This window comes from Hyperolius riggenbachi, chromosome 7, assembly GCF_040937935.1.
Source record: "Hyperolius riggenbachi isolate aHypRig1 chromosome 7, aHypRig1.pri, whole genome shotgun sequence".
Taxonomy (NCBI): domain Eukaryota; kingdom Metazoa; phylum Chordata; class Amphibia; order Anura; family Hyperoliidae; genus Hyperolius; species Hyperolius riggenbachi.
The window spans coordinates 244,310,405-244,334,249 of record NC_090652.1 but is presented as its reverse complement, the minus strand read 5'-3'; the positions used below and the strand labels follow the sequence as shown (position 1 = coordinate 244,334,249).

The 23,845-nt window shown below is 45.1% G+C and overlaps 1 protein-coding gene across 12 annotated transcripts in view; it reads right to left on the bottom strand.

The window, feature by feature from the left end:
* The window catches only part of PDE11A (phosphodiesterase 11A), a 749,805-nt gene that overhangs the window by 160,632 nt on the left and 565,328 nt on the right, over window positions 1-23,845 (bottom strand). For 11 of the 12 annotated variants that reach the window (XR_011022806.1, XR_011022807.1, XR_011022808.1 and 8 more), the window contains one exon: window positions 5,640-5,749. The exons of the other annotated variant lie outside the window; for it this stretch is intronic. Coding sequence is in view for 1 of the 11 variants with exons in the window: in XM_068245440.1 (XP_068101541.1) it covers window positions 5,640-5,749 (110 nt within the window). In the remaining 10 variants the exon portion in view is untranslated. The remainder of the gene's footprint in view (window positions 1-5,639; window positions 5,750-23,845) is intronic. 12 annotated transcript variants of the gene reach the window in all.

Here is a 23,845-nt window from a genome sequence, read left to right as displayed (position 1 = left end):
CCAGCATGCCCCATAGAGGCACCGTAGCACCCAGAATGACTTTAGAGCACCCAGCCTGGCACCACAGAACACAGCAGTGGGGGTATGTTGGGTGCTATGGTGTCTCTATGTGGGCATATTGGGTGCTGTGATTCCATGCTAGGTGCTGTGATGCCTTTATGGGGGTATGCAGGGAGCTGTAGTTCTTCTATGGGGGCATCAATCGGAGGCCCGTAGGAGCATGGGAGGGGGTCCACTAGAAGGTCAGGGAATGCTATGGGGGGACTGGCAGCAGGCCAGCTCGCCCAGCAGAAAGCCAGACCAGCCAGCACAGAAGTCAGGTAAATGCCTATGTGTGACACTGCCCATTTGTGATATGCTGCATTTTTATGTTTTTCTTTTTTGTATTATGGAGATGGGAGACGGGAGCTTCATCTGACATTTTGCAGTCCTACTTAGACCGCTGTTAAGTTCATGTAAATTTGGCTCCACCCATGATCACACCCACATTGCATGGCCCCACCCATTTTTCAACTGGAGTGCCCAAAAGTGCCCCGGATCTCTTAGGATCATAGCAACGCCCCTGGTAAGAGCATAGAGTTGATGAGAGTTTCAGCATTCATCCCTCATGCAGGGAATTGCTGCTAGACTTACGACTTTGAGCTCTTTGCCTTGGGTACCTGAGTGGTCTTGAAACGTTGGTTTATGATTGTTCGAAATTGGATAATAAATTGATTTGTTCTAACTACCAGCCTTTTGGATAGTTTGTGTCGTATCAAGTGCTGCATAAATTGATTAAGACTGAAAAATTAAAGGTAATTTTTGTCAACTTAAAAAATAGCTTGTGTAACTCATATTTGTTACATCAGTTTGTAACTCGGGGCCATCAGATTTGGCCCTTAGGTTGTTTCCCCACTTTGCATTATGTTTGGCCCACTCTAGACCTCCTGAGAAGCTATATTGGAGGGTAATCCCTAGATCACCAGGGAAGCCATATGGGGAAGGGGACAGCACTAGATACCAGGTAACTGTATAGGAGAGGGAAGGGGGCCACTAGACACTAGGGAACTGTATAGGAGGAGGCCACTAGACACCAGGAAACTGTATAAGGGGAGGGAAGACCACTAAACATCAGGGAATTATGTAGATGAGGGAGAGAGGACCATTAAACATCAGGGAACTGTATAAGGGATGGAGGGGGCTATAGGACACCAGGGAACTTTATACAGGAATAAGGAGGCCACTAGACATTGAGGTTGGCCTGCGACTTGATCCCAGAGCTCAACTTCGGCCCACTTTGTATTTCAGTTGGAAATCCCTGCTTTAGACAGTCCAGAGGCTTGCTGCTACTGAGATAAATATTGTTTATCCTCTCCCCTTAATATTACAGGTTTGCTGTAAAGCGAAACTGAAGATATTGTTAAAACTAACAGTTTTCCTTACCTGGGGCTTTTGCAAGCCCCTTGCAACTGTCCTGTCCTGCGCCGGGCCTCCACGATCTTCCGTTCTCCCGCCACCAACTAGTTTCGGTTTCGCCGACGGGCCATTGCGCCTGCGCGGCTCTGGCCACGTGTATCCTGCTTCGCGTTCCAGTCCGCAATAGCGCTATTGCAGACTGGAACGCAAAAAAAGAAAACGCTTGGCAGGGCTGTGCAGGAGCACTGGCCCTTCGACTTACCAATCGAGAAACAAAACTAGCTGGCGGCGGGGAACAGAGGATCGTTGAGGAGCGCCGTGGGACAGGACGGCTGCAAGGGGTTTGCAGACGCCCCAGGTAAGTGAAAATGTTTGTTTTAATGATATCTTCAGTTCTGCTTTAAGTACACCAGACTGAGAACAGCTCTGCTGTGATGATGCAGAAAGTTTACCCTATACTGCTCTCCACAAATGATGCTATCAATAACGAACCAGCAGAATGGGTGGGCATGGACCCACAAGCCAACACTGAGACCGTTTGGAAAATTGACTGGTAGTGAGATTTACATTAGTTTCTCTTTTACTGTAAATTCAGTAGATAAATTAAATTTGGGGATTACAGCAGCTTTTCATTATAAAACAACTGCGTTACCATCAGATAAAAGATCGTTAGACTTGAACATCTTAAATGTAAAACTCTAGCTTGTATTTACTGCCTCCACCGAACAATAATGTTTAGAATAGCCCATCTATAAACAATGCTGGCTTCTAAAAAGGTTAATTGTGCTGGGACTGGTAAAACTGCTCGACAGAAGTGCACAATAGCAGGAAACCTCATTTATCATGTGCTGTTCCGCTCTCCCTGTAATTCAGCTAGTGTGTGGCTGAGCAGTGCTTGCATTGTAGCTGTGGCGCGCGACTCTACAGCACTGCAGAGGTTAGGGGCGACCACAGCTCCATCGTACGAGTGCCTAGAACATGGCAGAGAAGGAACTAAGGAATGTAATTATGAAATGGAGAATTGTGAGGAGGTGGAGAATAGGATTGGACTGTCACAAAAGATTTATGGGCCTTATGAATTCACTTCTGGATCCCAGCCTATGGTGACAAGATGGGTTTTCATTCCCCAGAAATGAGTGTAAGAGGTTACGCTAGGAAATGAATAGACTGAGCCTCCCTGGAGTGCTTCCTGCGAAGCTGCACAATCCTGATATTTGATCAGCCAGGCAGCTGTAATATGGCAGGGAGGCAAGAAGATGACACCCGTGGCAAAATGATCACTCTTCTTTAGGCTCTCCCATAAAAGTGTGAGAAATGTTTACTCCAAAGTGGACGGCTTTCAGTGGCGACAACTTTCTTGGACTTTTTCAAAAGGTCTCTAAAGTGGAACTTTTATGTCGTAAATGTGTTTCCTGAAACCACAGAGGACTTTATGATCCCAGAAATTTATTGAGAAACAGGTCAAATAGTTTTTAAGGATAAGCATACTTATTCTACATTTTTCCTTCTCAAAAAGGTATAAAAGCAGCCATTGATCAATAATGCAAATATACTTCATGATTGATTTGGATTCTGTAAAGGTGCATACACACCCTTGAATATGTCGCTGTTGGGGATCAGGACCTGATCCCCTTGGGCGACATCATTGAGCCAGCCTATAAACACGCATGTCAGACGTGTACCTAACAACACATTCTGTTGCTATGCTGGGGGAGGAGGAATGACAGAGCGGTGCGTGGGGGAGCAGCGTGCACAAAGGAGTTGTCCGTCACTCGGTTAAGTTGACCCGCCGGACGGTTCGCTTGCGGAGCGGGGGTTGGGGGCTACTATGCACAGGCTTGATTATCGGCTGAGTTGATCGATATATGCTGCCTCAATCCACTTTAGTCAAACGTGCGTACGAGCCTTAAGCAGTACTGAGAAGACAACAGGGCCCCATTGTTTACAAACTCTTGTGTCATGTCTGTTTTGTATGCATCCTTTTTTCCTTCCTTATTGAGGCTGGTAAGTAAAATAATACTACACTTAAAGTGGAACTAAATTCAGACTTTCCTCCCTGCTCTTTAAGATAAGCTACAACATAATATACTTTAGGGAAATGTTTTTTTTATTTGTTACAACTAGTAGAAATCCTAAAAAAAACACCCAAAGTGTTAATTTACTGCACATTCCTGGGAACACAGAAAGGGGTAACCTTAAAGGGAACCTGAACGGAAAGTCAAAATAACCATACACAGATCATACTTACCTCCTGTGTAGTCTACTAATCAATCGCTTTCTCCTCTCCTGCGCCCCACTTGTCCACTGTGATCAATGGATTTCTCTGTCCTCCATTATGAAAATGGCCATTACCCCATAACAGCTTTCTGGTTAGCACACTGTTAAACTGTAATATCACCCACTTAAAGAGGAACTCCAGTGAAAATAATGTAATAAAAAAGTGCTTAATTTGTACCATAATTATGTATAAATGATTTAGTCAGTGTTTGCTCATTGTAAAATCTTTCCTCTCCCAGATTCACATTCTGGCATGTATTACATGGTGACATTTTTACTGTGGGCAGGTTATGTACCTGTTTCTAGCTGTTCTGGCCTTGCAGACAGCTCTAAACAGCCATTTCCTGTCTGTGAACATTGTTACATTGTGGCAGTTTGCCCAGAGTACCATACGGTACCAGAGCCTCTTGTGGGAGGGGTTTCAGCACAAAATCAGTCATACAGCGCCCCCTGATGGTCTGTTTGTGAAAATCATTATATTTCACTTGTAAAAGGGGGTATCAGCTACTGATTGGGATAAAGTTAAATTCTTGGTCGGAGTTTCTCTTTAAGCCATAGGGAAATATGGACATTACCTTGAACATTCAGTTGTAACTTACAGCTGCTGATATATAACTGACAGCAACTGGTATATTTCAGTTCTGACAAAATATTGTCGGAACTGGAAGGGGTCACTGTAAGAATAAAATGGTGAGCTTCTGAGAGGAACTGACAATGAGGTAAGTATGTAATATCATTTGCAACTATGTCATGTCTCATGTGTTTATTTTAAATAATTTTAGTCGCTTCAGGTTCCTTTTTAAGTGCTTACATATTATCACAGAACCCCTGCACAGCTCAGGCATGCCCACAGCCCTGATTCTGATTTGCTGATAACTTGCTGATAATGGCTAATGAGACAGGCTGATCTCCCTAAACACACACAGAGTGCATTTCTTAGCAACTACAGTATATGTGTTTTCACTGTATGCTGTCTGTGTAAGTGTTTGGGTCTGCTTTAAAGCAGGACTCCAGCAATGTGTACTAGAAGGACACAATCAGCTTTACTTTGATAGCAGTAAAGATCTTACAAGATGGCTACCACCTCCCACCCCCCTGATAGCCAGCTTTACAGGGAGGGAAGAGGATTGGCTTTAAATGACATTGTCACCAGCCATTTACCCTTCTGATGAAAGTGACAGGGAAGATAGCCCTAAATATGCATTTGGGCAGTCACCAATAATCCAGAGGGATGGAAGATGAGAAGAAGAGCAAACTAGAAGAGCAGTAGGTGTCATTGTGAGCCTTGCTACAGTATGTGTGTTTCTGCTGATTAGTTTTAATTTTGCTTGGAGACTGGCTTCAAAGCAAGCATAACAGCAGGCTCAGTCAGGAAAACTTGCAGGCTGCTGTATCAGTTAAGAAAGTCATATGACCACTAGAGAAGCCACTGAAAGCATAGTGGGGAAAAGCAGAACTTTAGCCCTAGAAACCATAAGTTGATAGGTTAGACCAGACGAAACAGGTGATGTCATGAAACAGGTGGTGTCAGCCTTACTGCCGGCTGCATGGTGCCTGAGTTGGGAGCCGCTATAGCAGTGATGCCATAGTGTGTGCCCCACGCAAGGGTAATTTGAGGTTCTGGCAATTACCAGACCACAAACTACTTCTCCCTCCCAAACTGCTATGACTTGGAAGGGTTGCGCCCAACCATACATATGCAGAACAGACTGATCCGCAGAAGTAAATTATTACTGTTAGGTAAGTATGAGATGTTTTTCCCTAGGTTTGCAGTGATTTAACTATGAACATCTCGCTTACATGCCAGCAAAAGCAAATAAGCAGCGCACATGAAACATGTTGAGATGCACCAAAACTACCATTACATTTGGCTCGGCATACATGAAAAAAAAACAGCAGATGACCTAGAATCAGATCATCGTGCTTCATGAATTTTATGTGAATACTGCAATACTGTATTAACTTACTTGGCCTGGAAGGCATTGTTGGTTCCTCTGTGATCGAGATCATGACATAAGCATCCAACAAGCGCCGCCAAAATCTCAACTTCATTCAGAATTTCCTGGAATCCTGCTGTCTGGGGTTAAAAAAGACAAATAATGTAAAAACTGCATGTTACAAATATGAAAAGCACATTTTGATCTCTAATCTGTTTTGTTGTAATCAGGGGGTATGGCATGCTTTTGGTAAGCCATTTGTTGTTCCAAGTCTGCTCCTACTGGCCATAAGAAACCAATTTTAGAAGATGTGATAGTGATTCAAAGGGTGCTTCTTCTGAACATGTGAACCTGAACTCTTGTCTGGTGCTCCAATAGTAGCTTGTGGTAGCCGGAGAGAGAGGGCTCAGATCAACAAGTGGCTCAACAGCACAAGGTAATACCTCCAGTAATGTAGCAAAAAAACTGCTGATTTCTATTTTAAAGGTTACCGTACTTGATTGACAAGTGACATGGTGGGATAAACATATGTAAGTACAGACCCAATCCTACTTAGAATTAGTCTCTGTTCTTTTTTTTCTCACTTTAAAGATTAATAGTTCAGGGCTCTGGTCAGCGGGGGAATGTACTAACTCTAACTGATAACTAATTAGAGGTCATATAACTCCTGCATGGCTGAGAAACACTTTTGAGTGCATGGAATGGATACAAAAGTTCAGTAATTCAAGATTTGTCTGTATGAGACTTGAGACAGTGAAAATATTCAACATAGATTTTTGACTTTTAAGATCAATATAAAATTATGTGATTCCAGGAAAATCTTATTAGGACAATAGATACAATTGTTTATCTTATCAGTTTCACTTCACATTTGATTTAATCCTTTAATTTGTGCTACATCTAATTTTTTCATTCAGCACATTAACAGTGATCTACTTATAACCAGGAACATGCACAGATATACTTTATGTACACAGAAATGTTTTTTATTTTCACAGCTCAAACATGTGGCATACACAGCATCCCTAAATAAAAAGATTAGCATTTGCTTTATAAGCAAAAGACATTTAGAAAGGTATGGCAGCCCTGAATTCTGTTGGAGTTTCCTGGGATAGAGGAGGATACCCTTGGAAATGTGTGACTTTCTTGTTGGTCCAAGTGGAACTTTTTTTCCTTTTCTGTCTCTACTTTTTATTTCTCCACGGCAATCCAGAAATTTTGCTGGGTTGTTTTTGTTGTCCTGGACAACAATACACCCCGTTGTATTCTGTACTAAAGACCATAAATAGCTTGAAACTTTAACCCTGGAGTGGCACTGGGGTGACAGCAGTTTTGTACAATCACTGTCTCAAAGATGGCTACTGATTTTTTTTTTAAGCTTACAGCCTAGGAAAAGGACAGTTGTCCGGTTCAAGAGCCTTACATGTGTCCACAAGTCTTAGTTCCTTTTGAGGTACCTCTAAGCTGTACCTATTCACTTTGTATTGTATTGAATGTGTAATTGTACTATGTTTATGATTGCCATAATATCGTTAAGTTAATAACTATTGAAAACAAAAGTTTAAGCATTTGAGTGGGCTGCAGAAGGGAAAAAGGGCTGCAAATGAATGGGGAAGGCAAAGGCAGCACTTAGAAGGGAGAGATGCTGGACATGGGGCTGAACAAAGAAATGAACCGCTTACTAAGGTGGAGGAGTGTGTGTGTGCAGTGGCGTGTGTGTGTGTGTGTGTGTAGTGGCGTCGTGTGTGTGTCTGTACTTGAAATGAGACAGGTGTTGCCGCACATGGAAAGGCTGTGGAAAGTGGGGGAGTGCTGTTCAAGGAAGTATGGGGCAGTCTCACATAGAAGTGGGAAGCTAATAAGGATAAAGGTTGATGCAAAGAAGTGCAGTGCAATCGCCAATTTCTTCTTGATCTACACTAAAACCAATGAAATCTTAATGCCAGATGGATCGTTGAATAATTAGCGAACCTGTTCATAAGCAGTGTAATTACCACTTCCTGCAGCACAGACTTCCACAGCAGCAGACTGCAATCTTTAAAGAGCACATTGTCTGTGTCCAGCCCCTGCCCTGCAGAGAGCACATAGAAAGTTTCCTGGGCCTTATACAATCCATGAAGTGCATTGCAATTAGCATAACTTGCTTTATACATGCAACGTCTATGTTGCTTGCCTGTTACACAAGCAAAGTAGGCGTTGAATGCATAAAGCAAGTTACATTATTGGCATAACATGCTATGTAGCTTGCATACAGTTTGTGAATATACTCCATTATAACAGTATGAACGATGGATTTACTAAGCACCTCTTGCATTGTGGCTATCATCATCATCAGTCTTGGTTAGTTTTTGCAAAACACAAGACTAAAGTGTGTACAAAACTTTAACAACACAAAGGAACATTAATACTGGTATGTGCTACTGAAGCATCATGTCTAATCACAGCCCTGGTCTCGTGGCCTGGATAGCCTGCAGCTAGCAGCTCTGCCTCTCTGTCACAGCTATAAATGTTATAATAGCAAATCATTCTAGTGTCACTGGATTGCCAGACTTACATTACCAAGTGCCAAGCCTTCCAAATACAGCACCAAGTATTGCACTGATAGGTTAGACGATCAGAATGCAGAACCACAAATGCAATGCACATTCATTTTTATCATAATTTTCTAATAGATTGGTGCCCATTGGACATTTTGTAAAATAGTGTGATCATAGCTCTGCTACCAGATTATGGTACTTACCGTATATAATATCCTATCAACCTAATTGCAGGTTGGCTATCACCTGATTCAACGGTGGCTGGGGATGTTAGTGTCTGGCAGAGGAGAGGAGAGGTCAGTTAGGCAGAGGAGAGGTTGGTGTCAGGCAGAGGAGATGGGAGGTTAGTGTTAGGCAGAGGAGAGGGAAGGTTAGTGGTAGGCAGAGGAGAGGGGAGGCTAGTGGTAGGCAGAGGAGAGGGGAGGCTAGTGTTAGGCAGAGGAGATGGGAGGTTAGTGTTAGGCAGAGGAGAGGGGAGGCTAGTGGTAGGCAGAGGAGAGGGGAGGCTAGTGGTAGGCAGAGGAGAGGGGAGGTTAGTGTTAGACATTGGAGAGGGGAGGTTAGTGTAAAGGAGAGGAGAGGGGAGGTTAGTGTTAGGCAGCGAGATGAGAGGTTAGTGTTAGGCAGAGGAGGGGGCAGGTTAGTGTTAGGCAGAGGAGGGGGGAGGTTAGTGTTAGGCAGGGAGAGGAGAGGTTAGTGTTAGGCAGAGGAAAGGTTAGTGTTAGTGAGGGGAGGTTAGTGTTAGGCAGAGGTGAGGGGAGGTTAGTGATAGGCAGAGGGGAGGAGGGGTTAGTGTTAGGTAGAGGGGATGTTAGTGTTAGGCAAAGGCGAGGGGAGGTTAGTGTTAGGCAGAGGAGGGGGGAGGTTAGTGTTAGGCAGAGGAGGGGGGAGGTTAGTGTTAGGCAGAGGAGGGGGAAGGTTAGTGTTAGGTAGAGGAGGGGGAAGGTTAGTGTTAGGCAGAGGCGAGGGGAAGTTAGTCTTAGGCAGAGGAGAGGGGAGGTTAGTGTTAGGAAGAAAAGAGGTTAGTGTTAGACAGAGGAGACGGGAGGTTGATGTCTTAAGCCTGGTACACACGGTCCAATTTTGATTGGCCACAGGGGACGGGGGAGAGGAGAGGACATAAATCATAGGCTGCTATCAGAAGCTCATGTGATGCCTTTCGTCATTAAGACTTCATCAGGCTATTTCTGATAAAAGCCTATTACACATGGGCACAGACATCTATATCACAAATGTACAGTATGTTTGTGCTTCCTTTAAAGTGTAATTCCATTTTTTTTTTAGAAATAAATATATACAGTATGTCATTGATACACAATGTTACACTGTAGTTGGAAACACGATGCAGTCACAGAAAGAAGTACAACAATAAATGTCTAAAAACTGCCCAACACTAAACATGTTTAGCTATCTGCCAAAGTTGAACACCAAATGACGTAAGATAATAGACTTCAATGGGGAGGCGAACTTTGAAACTAGAAACATTTATGCTGGCCACAAAAGTGATGGAAAAGATGTTTCAAGAGGTCTAACATCTGAGTCTTTGCATGGATGAGTGGGATACACGCCAAAAGTCCCGGGGAAAAATCTGGATTTGACGGAAAGCAGCGGTTTAAGGGCAGAAATCACATTGCATGCTAAATTGGAGGCCTAAAGTGCTTTAAAACATCTTGCATGTGTATACATCAATCAGGGAGTGTGATTAGAGTACTGCTTCACACTGACACAACAAAATCACTGTGAAACGCACCGCAAACAGCTGTTTGTGTTGTGTCGGCCGTGCTGGACTGGTGCGCACCATGGCGAGAGTGCAGGCGATAGCGGTTTTAAAGCCCATATGGTCGCCAGGCTGAGGTAGCTCAATGACAGAACAACAGTGATTGTCCAGCTGATCGAATTTGGTCTGTCCACAATGAAGCACTGACCTTATTATCTTTGGTGTGCCACCCCCTGAGACACTCATATAGCTGGCGGTCATTGCTTCATTGTGATACACAAGCCCCTTCACCGCGGCAAGGTAATGATCACGAAGGGGAATTGACAAATGTACCTGCCTTTTGTTTTCTTGTTGCAGCCGCAGAGCAGCAAGAACAATTAGGCAGGCATGTACACGCACCAGAAAAATTATTATAGCGGCCGCTGCTAGCAGAGGCCTTAAAAATTCAGGAATCCGCCTGGTGTCCTGGACCCTGTTGGTGGTAGGCAGAGATGCTGTGAGGGGAGCGACTTAGTCTTGGGGCAGGCAGTCACACAGCGTGCAGGCAGAGATGCTGCGTGTGGGGACTGATTTAGTGTTCGGGCGGGCAGTAGCCCTCCGGGATCCATGCCTCATTCATTCTGATAAAGGTGAGGTACTGAACACTTTTGTGACTTAGGCGACTTCTCTTCTCAGTGACAATGCCTCCAGCTGCACTGAAGGTCCTTTCTGACAGGAGGCTTGAGGCAGGGCAAGACAGAAGTTGGATGGCAAATTGTGACAGCTCTGGCCACAGGTCAATCCTGCGCACCCAGTAGTCCATCACTGCTTATACTGATGATGGTTCTTTCTCTACCATTGTTAAAGAAAGCGTACGGCCGGGGAGTCAGGGTTCGATTCCGGTCTGGAGTTGGAGCCTGAAAAACGGCTACCACCACACATTCAAGGAAGGCAGCAAGCATGGCATGCAAGTCCCGAGGTAGTGGCAAAAAATAACAATACAGGAGGACTTTTGAGGCCCTGCTATATATGAGACAAATCAATTTTACATCCTTTAATGAGAATCTGTTATAGAAGGCAAGTCTGCCATCCATTCAAGTGAAAGGTATGCACTGACTGCCAGGTATAATACAATGTGCAGTCACAGATGCAGTGAAAGGTATGCAGTGACTGGTATTACAATACAATGTGCAGCTGTCACACAGGTGCAGTTAACAGGTATGCTCGGAGTGGTATATTACATAGCGTGCGCTCACACAGGTACTGTGAACAATTATGCAATGACTGGTATTACAAATGTGCACCTGTCACACACACACACAGGTACCGGACAGGTACAGTGACACTGCGTGCACTCACGTAGGTAGGTGGGTGCACTGTGAACAACAGGTAGGTATATGCAGTGATGTGTATTACAATGTGCACCTGTCACACACAGACAGGTACCGGGCAGGCACAGTGACACTGCGTGCGTTCACGTGGGTAGGTGGGTGCACTGTGAACAACAAGTAGTTATATGCAGTGATGGGTATTACAAATCTGCCCCTGGCACAGTAGTAATTACCACCAAGGGGCCAAAGGCCAGCTGCGACTGACTGACAGGGCTGTATATAATGCAAGTGAGCCACAAAAAAAAAAAAAGATCACAAGAACAAGATTAGCTCTCAAAAGAGCTGTTGAGGGGTGCTTTTTTAGCAATAAGAATCAGCAAGGAGCAAGCTAACAAGCCTACAAGAGCCTAACTAAGCTTTCCCTATGAGAGTCTGCATCAGCGAGTCCAATGCCTGACACTGCCTGCCTTTTATAAGGGGGGGGGGGGGGGGGGGGGGGGCTCCAGGAGGGAGTGTAGCATGATTGGCTACAATGTGCCTGCTGACTGTGATGTAGAGGGGCAAAGTTGACTCTAATGTTGCACTATGGGGGCAAATCGAACTTCCGGAAAAGGTTGCGGTTCTCCGCGAACGCGAACCACGGAAGTTCACCGGGAACTGTTCGCCGGCAAACCGTTCGGGCCATCTCTAGCCAAAGCCCCCTATGCTTCCTCCCTTCTACACTGAGTTGTACACGTACCCATCATTACCCTACCGATGAAGCAATGAAAAAGTATTACAAATGTGAGGCTACAGAAATAACCGCATGGGTCAGCCAGGATGACAGAGCATGCTCATACATTAATGTGTACAACATTTTTCTCCAGCCGCATGCAAATTTGTATTATTTTTGTGACTGCAGGTAGCACTTTAAGATCCCCTTCCTTTTGCTGCACAGAAAACTGAGCTGTTTCATTCAGAAATATCTGCTGATTTGTGACTCAGACAGATAATTGCAAAGCCAACAATACACATTAACTACGACTGGAGAGGGAGAGCAGAGGAAAAATATGCTTTACAGGAGTTCTGCTTCAGTTGTCCTATACAGATTGCTGGTGCAAGCAAATTAGATTTATTGGGATCAACAATATTTTACAGCAGGTCCCATGGGTGGGGGCGGCAAAATATTGATTCAAATAAATTTCGTTTTATGGCACCTGCAGTACAGAGGCGTGATTGATTCCACTCTTTGCATAAAGCCCAGGAGAGGAGCGCTGGTGCCCAGGATAATCACAGCAGCTCTCTGTGCAGGTGTGATAAAGTGACACTAACCATGGGGAACACTTTCATCCTCTCCTGGGACATAACTCTTCATACATTCCCATAGGGGTGGACAAACAAGGGTGAGTATTAGGCTTATTAAAGGTTCATTATTGAAAAATTCATATTGTATGTTGGATGAGTTATACTTTATTAAATTAATAATAAATAAAGTTTATTTCATACAGCCCATTCGTTTTCTTGCCCCTCTTTATCACATTAAAATCAATCTTTTCAAAATTGCTTCATTCTTTGAGGATCAGCACTATTCCACAGTGAAAGGCGTTGACTTAAAAATCTCCTGGCTGTGTGGCATACTTCAGCCATGACATCACTATATTTTTCTACCGAAATTTAAATTACTTAATTTTTAATTTTTACCCTTTCAAGCTAAGTACACACACTTTGTTAAACATGGCCGCGACAGCACCTAAGCACTGCCATGGTGAGAATCCAGTGATTGTCCAGGCATCACCAAATGTTTCCGGATCTTCGATGTTCAACCAACCCCCAAGTGCATTGTTCTCCTTGCTCACCAGAAGCCAATCCGTTTGATGCACCTTGTATCATTCCCCCCACCCTTCCTATAGCAGCAGGCGAGTTGCTAGCCTCCAGGGGCATAGCTAAAATCATGGGGCCTCATGAAAATGTTTTGATAGGGCAACGCCCTCAAAAAGAAACAAGGTACCCTTGTGCCCCAGGTAGCCCTCAAATATAGGGAGCTAGAGATAATTCCCTAGTTAAGGTAGCCCTCCAATATACAGTGGTGTGAAAAACTATTTGCCCCCTTCCTGATTTCTTATTCTTTTGCATGTTTGTCACACTTAAATGTTTCTGCTCATCAAAAACCGTTAACTATTAGTCAAAGATAACATGATTGAACACAAAATGCAGTTTTAAATGATGGTTTTTATTATTTAGTGAGAAAAAAAAACTCCAAATCTACATGGTCCTGTGTGAAAAAGTGATTGCCCCCCTAAAAATAACTTAACTGTGGTTTATCACACCTGAGTTCAATTTCTGTAGTCACCCCCAGGCCTGATTACTTCCACACCTGTTTCAATCAAGAAATCACTTAAATAGGAGCTATCGGACACAGAGAAGTAGACCAAAAGCACCTCAAAAGCTAGACATCATGCCAAGATCCAAAGAAATTCAGGAACAAATGAGAACAAAGTACTGTAATTGAGATCTATCAGTCTGGTAAAGGTTATAAAGCCATTTCTAAAGCTTTGGGACTCCAGCGAACCACAGTGAGAGCCATTATCCACAAATGGCAAAAACATGGAACAGTGATGAACCTTTCCAGGAGTGGCTGGCCGACCAAAATTACCCCAAGAGCGCAGAGAAAACTCATCCGAGAGGCCACAAAAGACCCCAGGACAACATCTAAAGAACTGCAGGCCTCACTTGCCTCAATTAAGGTCAGTGTTCATGACTCCACCATAAGAAAGAGACTGAGCAAAAACGGTCTGCATGGCAGAAATCCAAGGCGCAAACCACTTTTAAGCAAAAAGAACATTAAGGCTCATCTCAATTTTGCTAAAAAAAACATCTCAATGATTGGCAAGACTTTTGGGAAAATACCTTGTGCACCGACGAGACAAAAGTTGAACTTTTTGGAAGGTGCGTGTCCCGTTACATCTGGCGTAGAAGTAACACAGCATTTCAGCAAAAGAACATCATACCAACAGTAAAATATGGTGGTGGTAGTGTGATGGTCTGGGGTTGTTTTGCTGCTTCAGGACCTGGAAGGCTTGCTGTGATAGATGGAACCATGAATTCTACTGTCTACCAAAAAATCCTGAAGGAGAATGTCCGGCCATCTGTTTGTCAACTCAAGCTGAAGCGATCTTGGGTGCTGCAGCAGGACAATGACCCAAAACACACCAGCAAATCCACCTCTGAATGGCTGAAGAAAAACAAAATGAAGACTTTGGAATGGCCTAGTCAAAGTCCTGACCTGAATCCTATTGAGATATTGTGGCATGACCTTAAAAAGGCGGTTCATGCTAGAAAACCCTCAAATAAAGCTAAATTACAACAATTCTGCAAAGATAAGTGGGCCAAAATTCCTCCAGAGGGCTGTAAAAGACTCGTTGCAAGTTATCGCAAATGCTTGATTGCAGTTATTGCTGCTAAGGGTGGCCCAACCAGTTATTAGGTTCAGGGGGCAATTTCTTTTTCACACAGGGCCATGTAGGTTTTGAGTTATTTTTCTCACTAAATAATAAAAACCATCATTTAAAACTGCATTTTGTGTTCAATTATGTTATCTTTGACTAATAGTTAACGGTTTTTGATGAGCAGAAACATTTAAGTGTGACAAACATGCAAAAGAATAAGAAATCAGGAAGGGGGCAAATAGTTTTTCACACCACTGTATATGTAACCATATTAGCCCCCAAAATATACGTAGCCAGATAAGCCAAATAATCCTCCAAAGAACATGTAGCCAGGTATGTCCCTCAAAGTAGAGGTAGTCAGACTAAGCCCCAAAATACAGGTAGTTCGACTAGCCCCCCCCCCCCCCCCCCCAAAGTACAGGTAGCCAGATAAGCACCCTAAGTAGAGGTAGTCTGACTAGCTCCCCAAAATACAGGTAGTGCGACTAGCCCACCAAAGTACAGGTAGCCATACTAGCCCCCCCCCCCCAAAGTACAAGTAGCCAGATTATCTCACCCCCAAGTATAGGTAGGCAGAATATCCCCAACTCTAAGACTCCCCCCCCCAATCCCCCAGTATAGGTAGGCAGGCTACGCCTTTCCTCCCCTAAGTATAGGTGGGCAGAATATCTTCCCCAGTGTAGGCGCTGTACAGATTACCCCCAGTACAGGTATATATTTTGGGGTGGTAGGCAAATTGTGGTAGGCAGATTAGGGTAGGCAGGTAAGGGTAGCAGCCCCCCCTTCCTTTTGTACCATGCAGGGTGGCAATGGCAGCCTTCAGCAGCAGCCAGAACCCTCCTCATCTCTCTTGCTGTGGGGCAGAGGTTGGATGTATGTCATGCTGCCTGATTGGTCTCCGTCCTCTCCCATCCAGTTCAGCTGCAGAAGCCACTCCTACCTCCCTCCCTGATTGGAACTACAGAGTAATTGTCGGGTTCGGCAGTTCTCTGCCATCGAGCCACCAGTGGGCCCCATACCCTTACCGTTTGCTATGGCTGCTATGGCGATCCCTACATCAGTGCTAGCCTCTAGGTCAGTGCACATCTGTACAGAACTTGGCTCTGAATTGTCACCTGAGGGATCACATTCTGATCCCTTGGGTCATGTGTATGAAGAATTCACCTCCTACGCTGCACAAATTTACTCAGAATTCACCAGCTTAATTGTATCAGAGTGTTTTTGTTTTGTGATGCCACATACTCACTATTCAACAGCACATCATGCAGATCTATCCCTAAGGCACCTTTCCCATATTCGAGCTGTGGGAAAAACACTTGCATTTGTATGTGATTCTTTCCAATGCGGGAATTTGTCAGCAACCATGCGTTGTGATTCCACATTGATTCGTGACACATAGATGGGAATATCAGACAGTGCAGCCTATGCATTTTGATCTCCCTGCGGATCGCGTCGTTTCGTGTTAGCAAAATCTCGTCTGAAAACATCAATGTGGGGGAGTGGCCTAATAAGTCCAAGATGCAAGTAAAGCCTACTACACACATATAAGGACTGTCACCTACGAGGGATCGGGACAGGAGGGATCAAGCCTCGACAGTGCAAGGCTGTACAGATTTATTCTGTTGCTATGCAGCCCCTGAGAAGGGCCGATGGAGTGAAGCACGAGGAACGTCACATAACAGGCAGATTAACCTCCTCAGCAGTAAGCCCAAGCTGAGCTCGGGCTAAGCCGCCGCGGAGGATTTTTCAGCCCCTGGTGGGCCGATTTGAACGCTTTTTGCTTTGTTACACACAGCTAGCACTTTGCTAGCTGCATGTACAAGCCAATCGCCGCTGCTCCGTGCTGATTCCCCGCCTCCTGCTACGTTAGAGGGCCCCCCCCAAGTCCCCTTGCACAGCATGGCCAATCACCGCCAGGCTGAGCTATGGGGTGGTTCGTGACTCCCAGACGCCATGACGTGGATGACGTCACCCTGATCATCGCCATGGTGACAGGGGAAGCCAAACAGGAAATCCCGTTCTGAACAGGATTTCCTGTTTGCTCTGATCGCTGGAGGCAATCGGAAGGTGTGGGGGGATGCCGCTGCACAGCGGCTATCATGTAGCTAGCTCTAGGCTACCTACATGATTTAAATTTTTTTTTTTTTTTAAAAAGTGCTGCGCCACCATCCTGGCAGTTTTAATAGACCGCCAGAGAGGTTAAGTGGGGTGGACAATGCCCTTTGTCAGTGCTGTGAGTTCCGAAGCCAGTACAAAATATACTGGGTCTCCTAGAATGCTGTGGGAGAAGAATTCCCCATATCTAAGCAGCCTGGGCTAAACATTACTGAGAAGGCAGGGCTACATTCAACATACAGCAATATGTAGCTACAGGAAGTGTTTCTAGTTCTACTGCTGAAGCTAGGAAAATTACTGTAAAAGTGGATATCCTGAATAATGTACTGCATTTTACTATATGCCTTTTTGTCAGGGGCAAAAGCAGGATTTTTAAGGGGGGGGTTCCTGAAAGGTCCAGAAGCACGTATGTCCCGAGTGCTTCCGAATACAGGTGGCTCCATACTGCCCATGCACAAAAGTGCGCTGGCGTATTACGGAGCTGCCTATCTTTGGAAGTACTCAAGGACACTAGTGTTTCTGAGGGCTTCTGGTAGCAGCAAATGTGAACGGGGTACAGCGCTGGAACAACTCCCCAAGAGAGGAACAGGAGATAGACTTAGTTTGGACAATTCAGTGGAATATGCTACATAGTTTCACATAGTGCAAGCGATACCCATATGATGCAGGGATATATGCATCTGCGGAAGATGTCGGCGCTACATAAATACTAAATAATAATATTTTGCCTCACCAGGATTGCACTTTTATTTAGCTTTCCTGTAAGACAAGAACACACAGTCAGCTCTAGGGGAAGAGGGAAACAAAGGTGAATGAGGGAGGGTTGGTGCACACCAAGAGTGCTTCTGAGCGTTTTTCAAATCAACAGTGATTTGAAAAGCGCTTGGCTAATGTTACCCTATGCGGGTGTTCCCACAGCAGCGTTGTGATTTTTTCAAAATCGCAGGTATACTGCATGTAGCATGTTTTTGAGCAATTCATTCAAAAATCGCTCTGAAAATCACTTCACAAAATCACACTCACAAATTGCTAGCGATTGCTATTGTCATTTTGGCGTTGCACTAGCCCAGAGAGAGGAGTGGAGAAATTGAGAATAGCCTGAGATGGAGCAGAGAACTTATCTGTATTGAAGTCCCACATCACACAGGCTACTTGCCTGTAATCGGACTCCTGTCCCTGTCAGTCTCTCACACAAGTCAGAAAGAAGCCCTCCTGGAGTCTAGGGACTGTCAAAAACTTTTCAGCTTGTTATCCACACCTTATCCACACATGCAGTCATTATAACAATGGGGAGAGACCAGACAGATGTTTGCCCACAGACCCTGAGTCCAGGCAAGCTCTGCATCATGCTGTGCATATTTACCAGCTTGCCTGCACTCTAATTTCATCATGTCTGACACTTCTGTGCTGTGGAGAGTCCAGGACTCCATAATCAACATTCTCTCTGCAGGCTGCATCTTCTTGTGAGGGTTGTGAGGGAAGCTCGGCTGCCTCTCTCATTCTATTAGCTGGAGGGAGGCACCAGAAGTAAGAAGGGAGGGAGAATGAGGCTGTTTATATTATGCGGGCTTCCCTGGCTGAATACACAGCTCAGTGCAGGGGGAGGTTCCAGACACCCGGAATAGCCCCCTGAGTTCGCCAGTGTTTGTGGCTGGATTAACACTTAGAAGCGTTGAGTTTAGTTGATTTGCAGCATGCTTTATTTAATGGGATGCAACACAATTCAGCTCAACACAACACATGTACGTGTGAAGGAAGCCTAAGGGCTTGTTTCCACTACATGCAGATTGGATGCAGAATGGATGCAGAAAAACTGATTCCAATGAATGCCTATGGGCCTGTTTCCACTAAATGCAATTTTTCTGATGCAAATTTTCCCATAGGCATTCATTGGAGTCATTTTTTCTGCATCCATTCTGCATCCAATCTGCGTGTAGTGGAAACAGGCCCTAAAGGGAACTCTGGGCAGCAGAATTGTAGAGAGTGCAATGTGCTGTTTACCACGCCACTGTAGTGATATTGTGAACATACTGTAAAAGATTTTTGCAGTAACTTTCTTAAAGTAACAGCATTTTTTTACTGTATAGAAAACGGAATCTAATTAAACAATGTTTTCAGATCAATTAACATTTTCAAAAGACCTGTTACAGTTTGACTGACTTGATTGGCTATGAAGCTACTATTGAAATGGGATTTCTGGATCTTAACCACTTGCCGACCGCCCACAGCCCATGGGCGGCGGCAAAGTGGATGCCTTAAGGACCGCAATACGCCTTAGGGCGTTGCGTCCTTTTCCTATGTCGGGGGAGCGATCGCGTCATTGATGACGCGCGCTTCCCCCGGCAACTGGCTCCGCCCACCCGCCGTAACATCCCGCCGGCCATACGGAAGCGCCGGCGGGATGTTAACCCCGCGATCGCCGCTACAAAGTGTATAATACACTTTGTAATGTATACAAAGTGTATTATACAGGCTGCCTCCTGCCCTGGTGGTCCCAGTGTCCGAGAGACCACCAGGGCAGGCTGCAGCCACCCTAGTCTGCACCCAAACACACTGATCTGCCCCCCCCCCCGCCCACTGATCGCCCACAGCACCCCTCAGACCCCCCCTGCCCACCCCCCAGACCCCTGTTTGCACCCAATCACCCCCCTAATAACCCATCAATCACTCCCTGTCACTATCTGTCAACGCTATTTTTTTTTATTCCCCCCCCCTGCCCCCTGCCCCCTCCTGATCACCCCCCCCCACCCCTAAGATTCTCCCCAGGACCCCCCCCAGACCCCCCCCCCTGTGTACTGTATGCATCTATCCCCCCTGATAACCTGTCAATCACCCATCAATCACCCATCAATCACCCCCTGTCACTGCCACCCAACAATCAGCCCCTAACCTGCCCCTTGCGGGCAATCTGATCACCCACCCACACCAATAGATCGCCCGCAGATCCGATATCAGATCACCTCCCAAATCCATTGTTTACATCTATTCTCTCCTCTAAACACCCACTAATTACCCATCAATCACCCCCTATCACCACCTGTCACTTTTACCTATCAGATCAGACCCTAATCTGCCCCTTGCGGGCACCCAATCACCCGCCAACACGCTCAGATTGCCCTCTGACCCCCCCTTATCAATTCGCCAGTGCATTAATTACATCTGTTCTTCCCTGTAATAACCCACTGATCACCTGTCAATCACCTGCCAATCACCTATCACCCATCAATCACCCCCTGTCACCCCCTGTCACTGCCACCCATCAATCAGCCCCTAACCTGCCCCTTGCGAGCAATCTGATCACCCACCCACACCAATAGATCGCCCGCAGATCCGACATCAGATCACCTCCCAAATCCATTGTTTACATCTATTCTCTCCTCTAAACACCCACTAATCACCCATCAATCACCCCCTATCACCACCTGTCACTGTTACCTATCAGATCAGACCCTAATCTGCCCCTTGCGGGCACCCAATCACCCGCCCACACGCTCAGATTGCCCTCTGACCCCCCCTTATCAATTCACCAGTGCATTAATTACATCTGTTCTTCCCTGTAATAACCCACTGATCACCTGTCAATCACCTGCCAATCACCTATCACCCATCAATCACCCCCTGTCACTGCCACCCATCAATTAGCCCCTGTCATTGCCACCCATCAATCACCCCCTGTCACTGCCACCCATCAATCAGTCCCTAACCTGCCCCTTGCGGGCAATCTGATCACCCACCCACACCATCCGATCGCCTGCAGACCCGCAGTCAGATCACCTCCCAAGTGCATTGCATCTGTTCTCTCCTCTAAACACCCACTAATTACCCATCAATCACCCCCTGTCACTGCTACCCATCAGATTAGACCCCCATCTGCCCCTAGGGCACCCAATCACCCGCCCACACCCTCAGACCCCAGCCCTGATCACCTCGCCATTGCATTACTTGCATCTATTCCCCCCACTAATCACACCTTGAGACACCCATCAATCACCTCCTGTCACTACCTGTCACCCCCTAGCACACCTACCCATCAGATCAGGCCCTAATTTGCCCTGTGTGGGCTCCTGATCACTCGGCCAAACCCTCAGATCCCCTCAGACCTCCTTCCGATCACCTCCCCAGTGCATAGAGTGCATCTATTTTCCCCTCTAATCACCCCCTGAGACACCCATCAATCACCTCCTGTCACCCCCCTAGCACTCCTATCCATCAGATCAGGCCCAATACAACCTGTCATCTAAAAGGCCACCCTGCTTATGACCGGTTCCACAAAATTCGGCCCCTCATAGACCACCTGTCATCAAAATTTGCAGATGCTTATACCCCTGAACAGTCATTTTGAGACATTTGGTTTCCAGACTCCTCACGGTTTTGGGCCCGTAAAATGCCAGGGCGGTATAGGAACCCCACAAGTGACCCCATTTTAGAAAAAAGACACCCCAAGGTATTCTGTTAGGTGTATGACGAGTTCATAGAAGATTTTATATTTTGTCAAAAGTTAGCGGAAATTGATTTTTATTGGGTTTTTTTCACAAAGTGTCATTTTTCACTAAGTTGTGACTAAAAGTAAAATCTTCTATGACCTCGCCATACACCTAATGGAATACCTTGGGGTGTCTTCTTTCTAAAATGGGGTCACTTGTGGGGTTCCTATACTGCCCTGGCATTTTAGGGGCCCTAAACCGTGAGGAGTAGTCTAGAAAACAAATGCCTCAAAATGACCTGTGAATAGGACGTTGGGCCCCTTAGCGCACCTAGGCTGCAAAAAAAGTGTCACACGTGGTATCGCCGTACTCAGGAGAAGTAGTATAATGTGTTTTGGGGTGTATTTTTACACATACCCATGCTGGGTGGGAGAAATCTCTCTGTAAATGGACAATTGTGTGTAAAAAAAATCAAACAATTGTCATGTACAGAGATATTTCTCCCACCCAGCATGGGTATGTGTAAAAATACACCACAAAACACATTATACTTCTCCTGAGTACGCGGTACCACATGTGTGTGGCACTTTTTTACACCCGCAGTGCGCTGAGGGGCCCAAAGTCCAATGAGTACCTTTAGGATTTCACAGGTCATTTTGCGACATTTGGTTTCAAGACTACTCCTCACGGTTTAGGGCCCCTAAAATGCCAGGGCAGTATAGGAACCCCACAAATGACCCCATTCTAGAAAGGAGACACCCAAAGGTATTCAATTAGGTGTATGGCGAGCTCATAGAAGATTTTATTTTTTGTCACAAGTTAGCGGAATATGACACTTTGTGAAGAAAAACAATTCAAATCAATTTCCGCTAACTTGTGGCAAAAAATAAAATCTTCTATGAACTCACCATACTCCTAACGGAATACCTTGGGGTGTCTTCTTTGTAAAATGGGGTCATTAGTGGGGTTCCTATACTGCCCTGGCATTTTAGGGGCCCTAAACCGTGAGGAGTAGTCTTGAAACAAAAATGACCTGTGAAATCCTAAAGGTACTCATTGGACTTTGGGCCCCTTAGCGCAGTTAGGGTGCAAAAAAGTGCCACACATGTGGTATTGCCGTACTCGGGAGAAGTAGTATAATGTGTTTTGGGGTGTATTTTTACACATACCCATGCTGGGTGGGAGAAATACTTCTGTAAATGACAATCTTTTGATTTTTTTACACACAATTGTCCATTTACAGAGTTATTTCTCCCACCCAGCATGGGTATGTGTAAAAATACACCCCAAAACACATTGTACTACTTCTCCCGAGTACGGCGATACCACATGTGTGGCACTTTTTTGCACCCTAACTGCGCTAAAGGGCCCAAAGTCCAATGAGTACCTTTAGGATTCACAGGTCATTTTGCGGAATTTGATTTCCAGACTACTCCTCATGGTTTAGGGCCCCTAAAATGCCAGGGTAGTATAGGAACCCCACAAATGACCCCATTTTAGAAAGAAGACACCCAAAGGTATTCCGTTAGGAGTATGGTGAGTTCATAGAAGCTTTTATTTTTTTGTCACAAGTTAGCGGAAATTGATTTTAATTGTTTTTTCTTCACAAAGTGTCATGTTCCGCTAACTTGTGACAAAAAAAAAAAACTTCTATGAACTCACCATACTCCTAACGGAATACCTTGGGGTGTCTTCTTTCTAAAATGGGGTCATTTGTGGGGTTCCTATACTGCCCTGGCATTTTAGGGGCCCTAAACCATGAGGAGTAGTCTTGAAACCAAATGTCGCAAAATGACCTGTGAAATCCTAAAGGTACTCATTGGACTTTGGGCCCTTTAGCGCAGTTAGGGTGCAAAAAAGTGCCACACATGTGGCAGGGACCGGAGCTATGCAGGAGGCGGGGGAGCAGCTGAGACTGACACTACAGATGTAAACATAGCCTCACAGCAGGGCTGTGATTTATGAGGGATTGCAGAGTGCAGGGGGACCTTAGTGGGGTTTGGGATAGCAACAGAGGCTGGGCTGTATAGGCAGATCCAGCCTCTGTATGCAGATAACATTCTTTAAACACACCTCGGGTTCTCTTTAAGGGGTAGAAAGACTGTGGTCCTCAAGTGGTTAAACATGACCTACACAACTCTGCAGAATGTATGGCGCAGCAGAAGCTGTAATAAGACAGAGTTATAATTCACCAGTGAAGGATTTTAAAGTGAGTTATGAAGGTCATTCACTTACGGAGAAATGAATTGTGGGACATGGTGATAACCTACTTTTATGCATTGTGCCACAGGTAAAGCGAGGCTTTAATTATCCCATTTTATTCCCTAAATTTGAATGCATAATAAAATGAGCCAAGAAAATGCACAGATGAAGATAGTCATTTTACGGTACAGTGAAAAGATAGAAGAAAATGTTTATCTTTTCTGAAATCCATACTAATACACACATTTTGGGCATATACTCTATGGCTGCATATAAGTGGATTTATGACAATTTTTTCTTACTTTATAATTTTACTGCAGTTATAATTTATCTTGGTAACACAGACAAGGGGCCTGATTCACAAAGCGGTGCTAACAGTTAGCACCCTGGTGAAAAGCCCTTTATCACGCCTAAACTCAGTTTAGGCATGATAAGTTTAGGTGTGATAAGTTTAGGTGTGATAAGTTTAGGCATGATAAGTTTAGGTGTGATAAGTTTAGGCATGA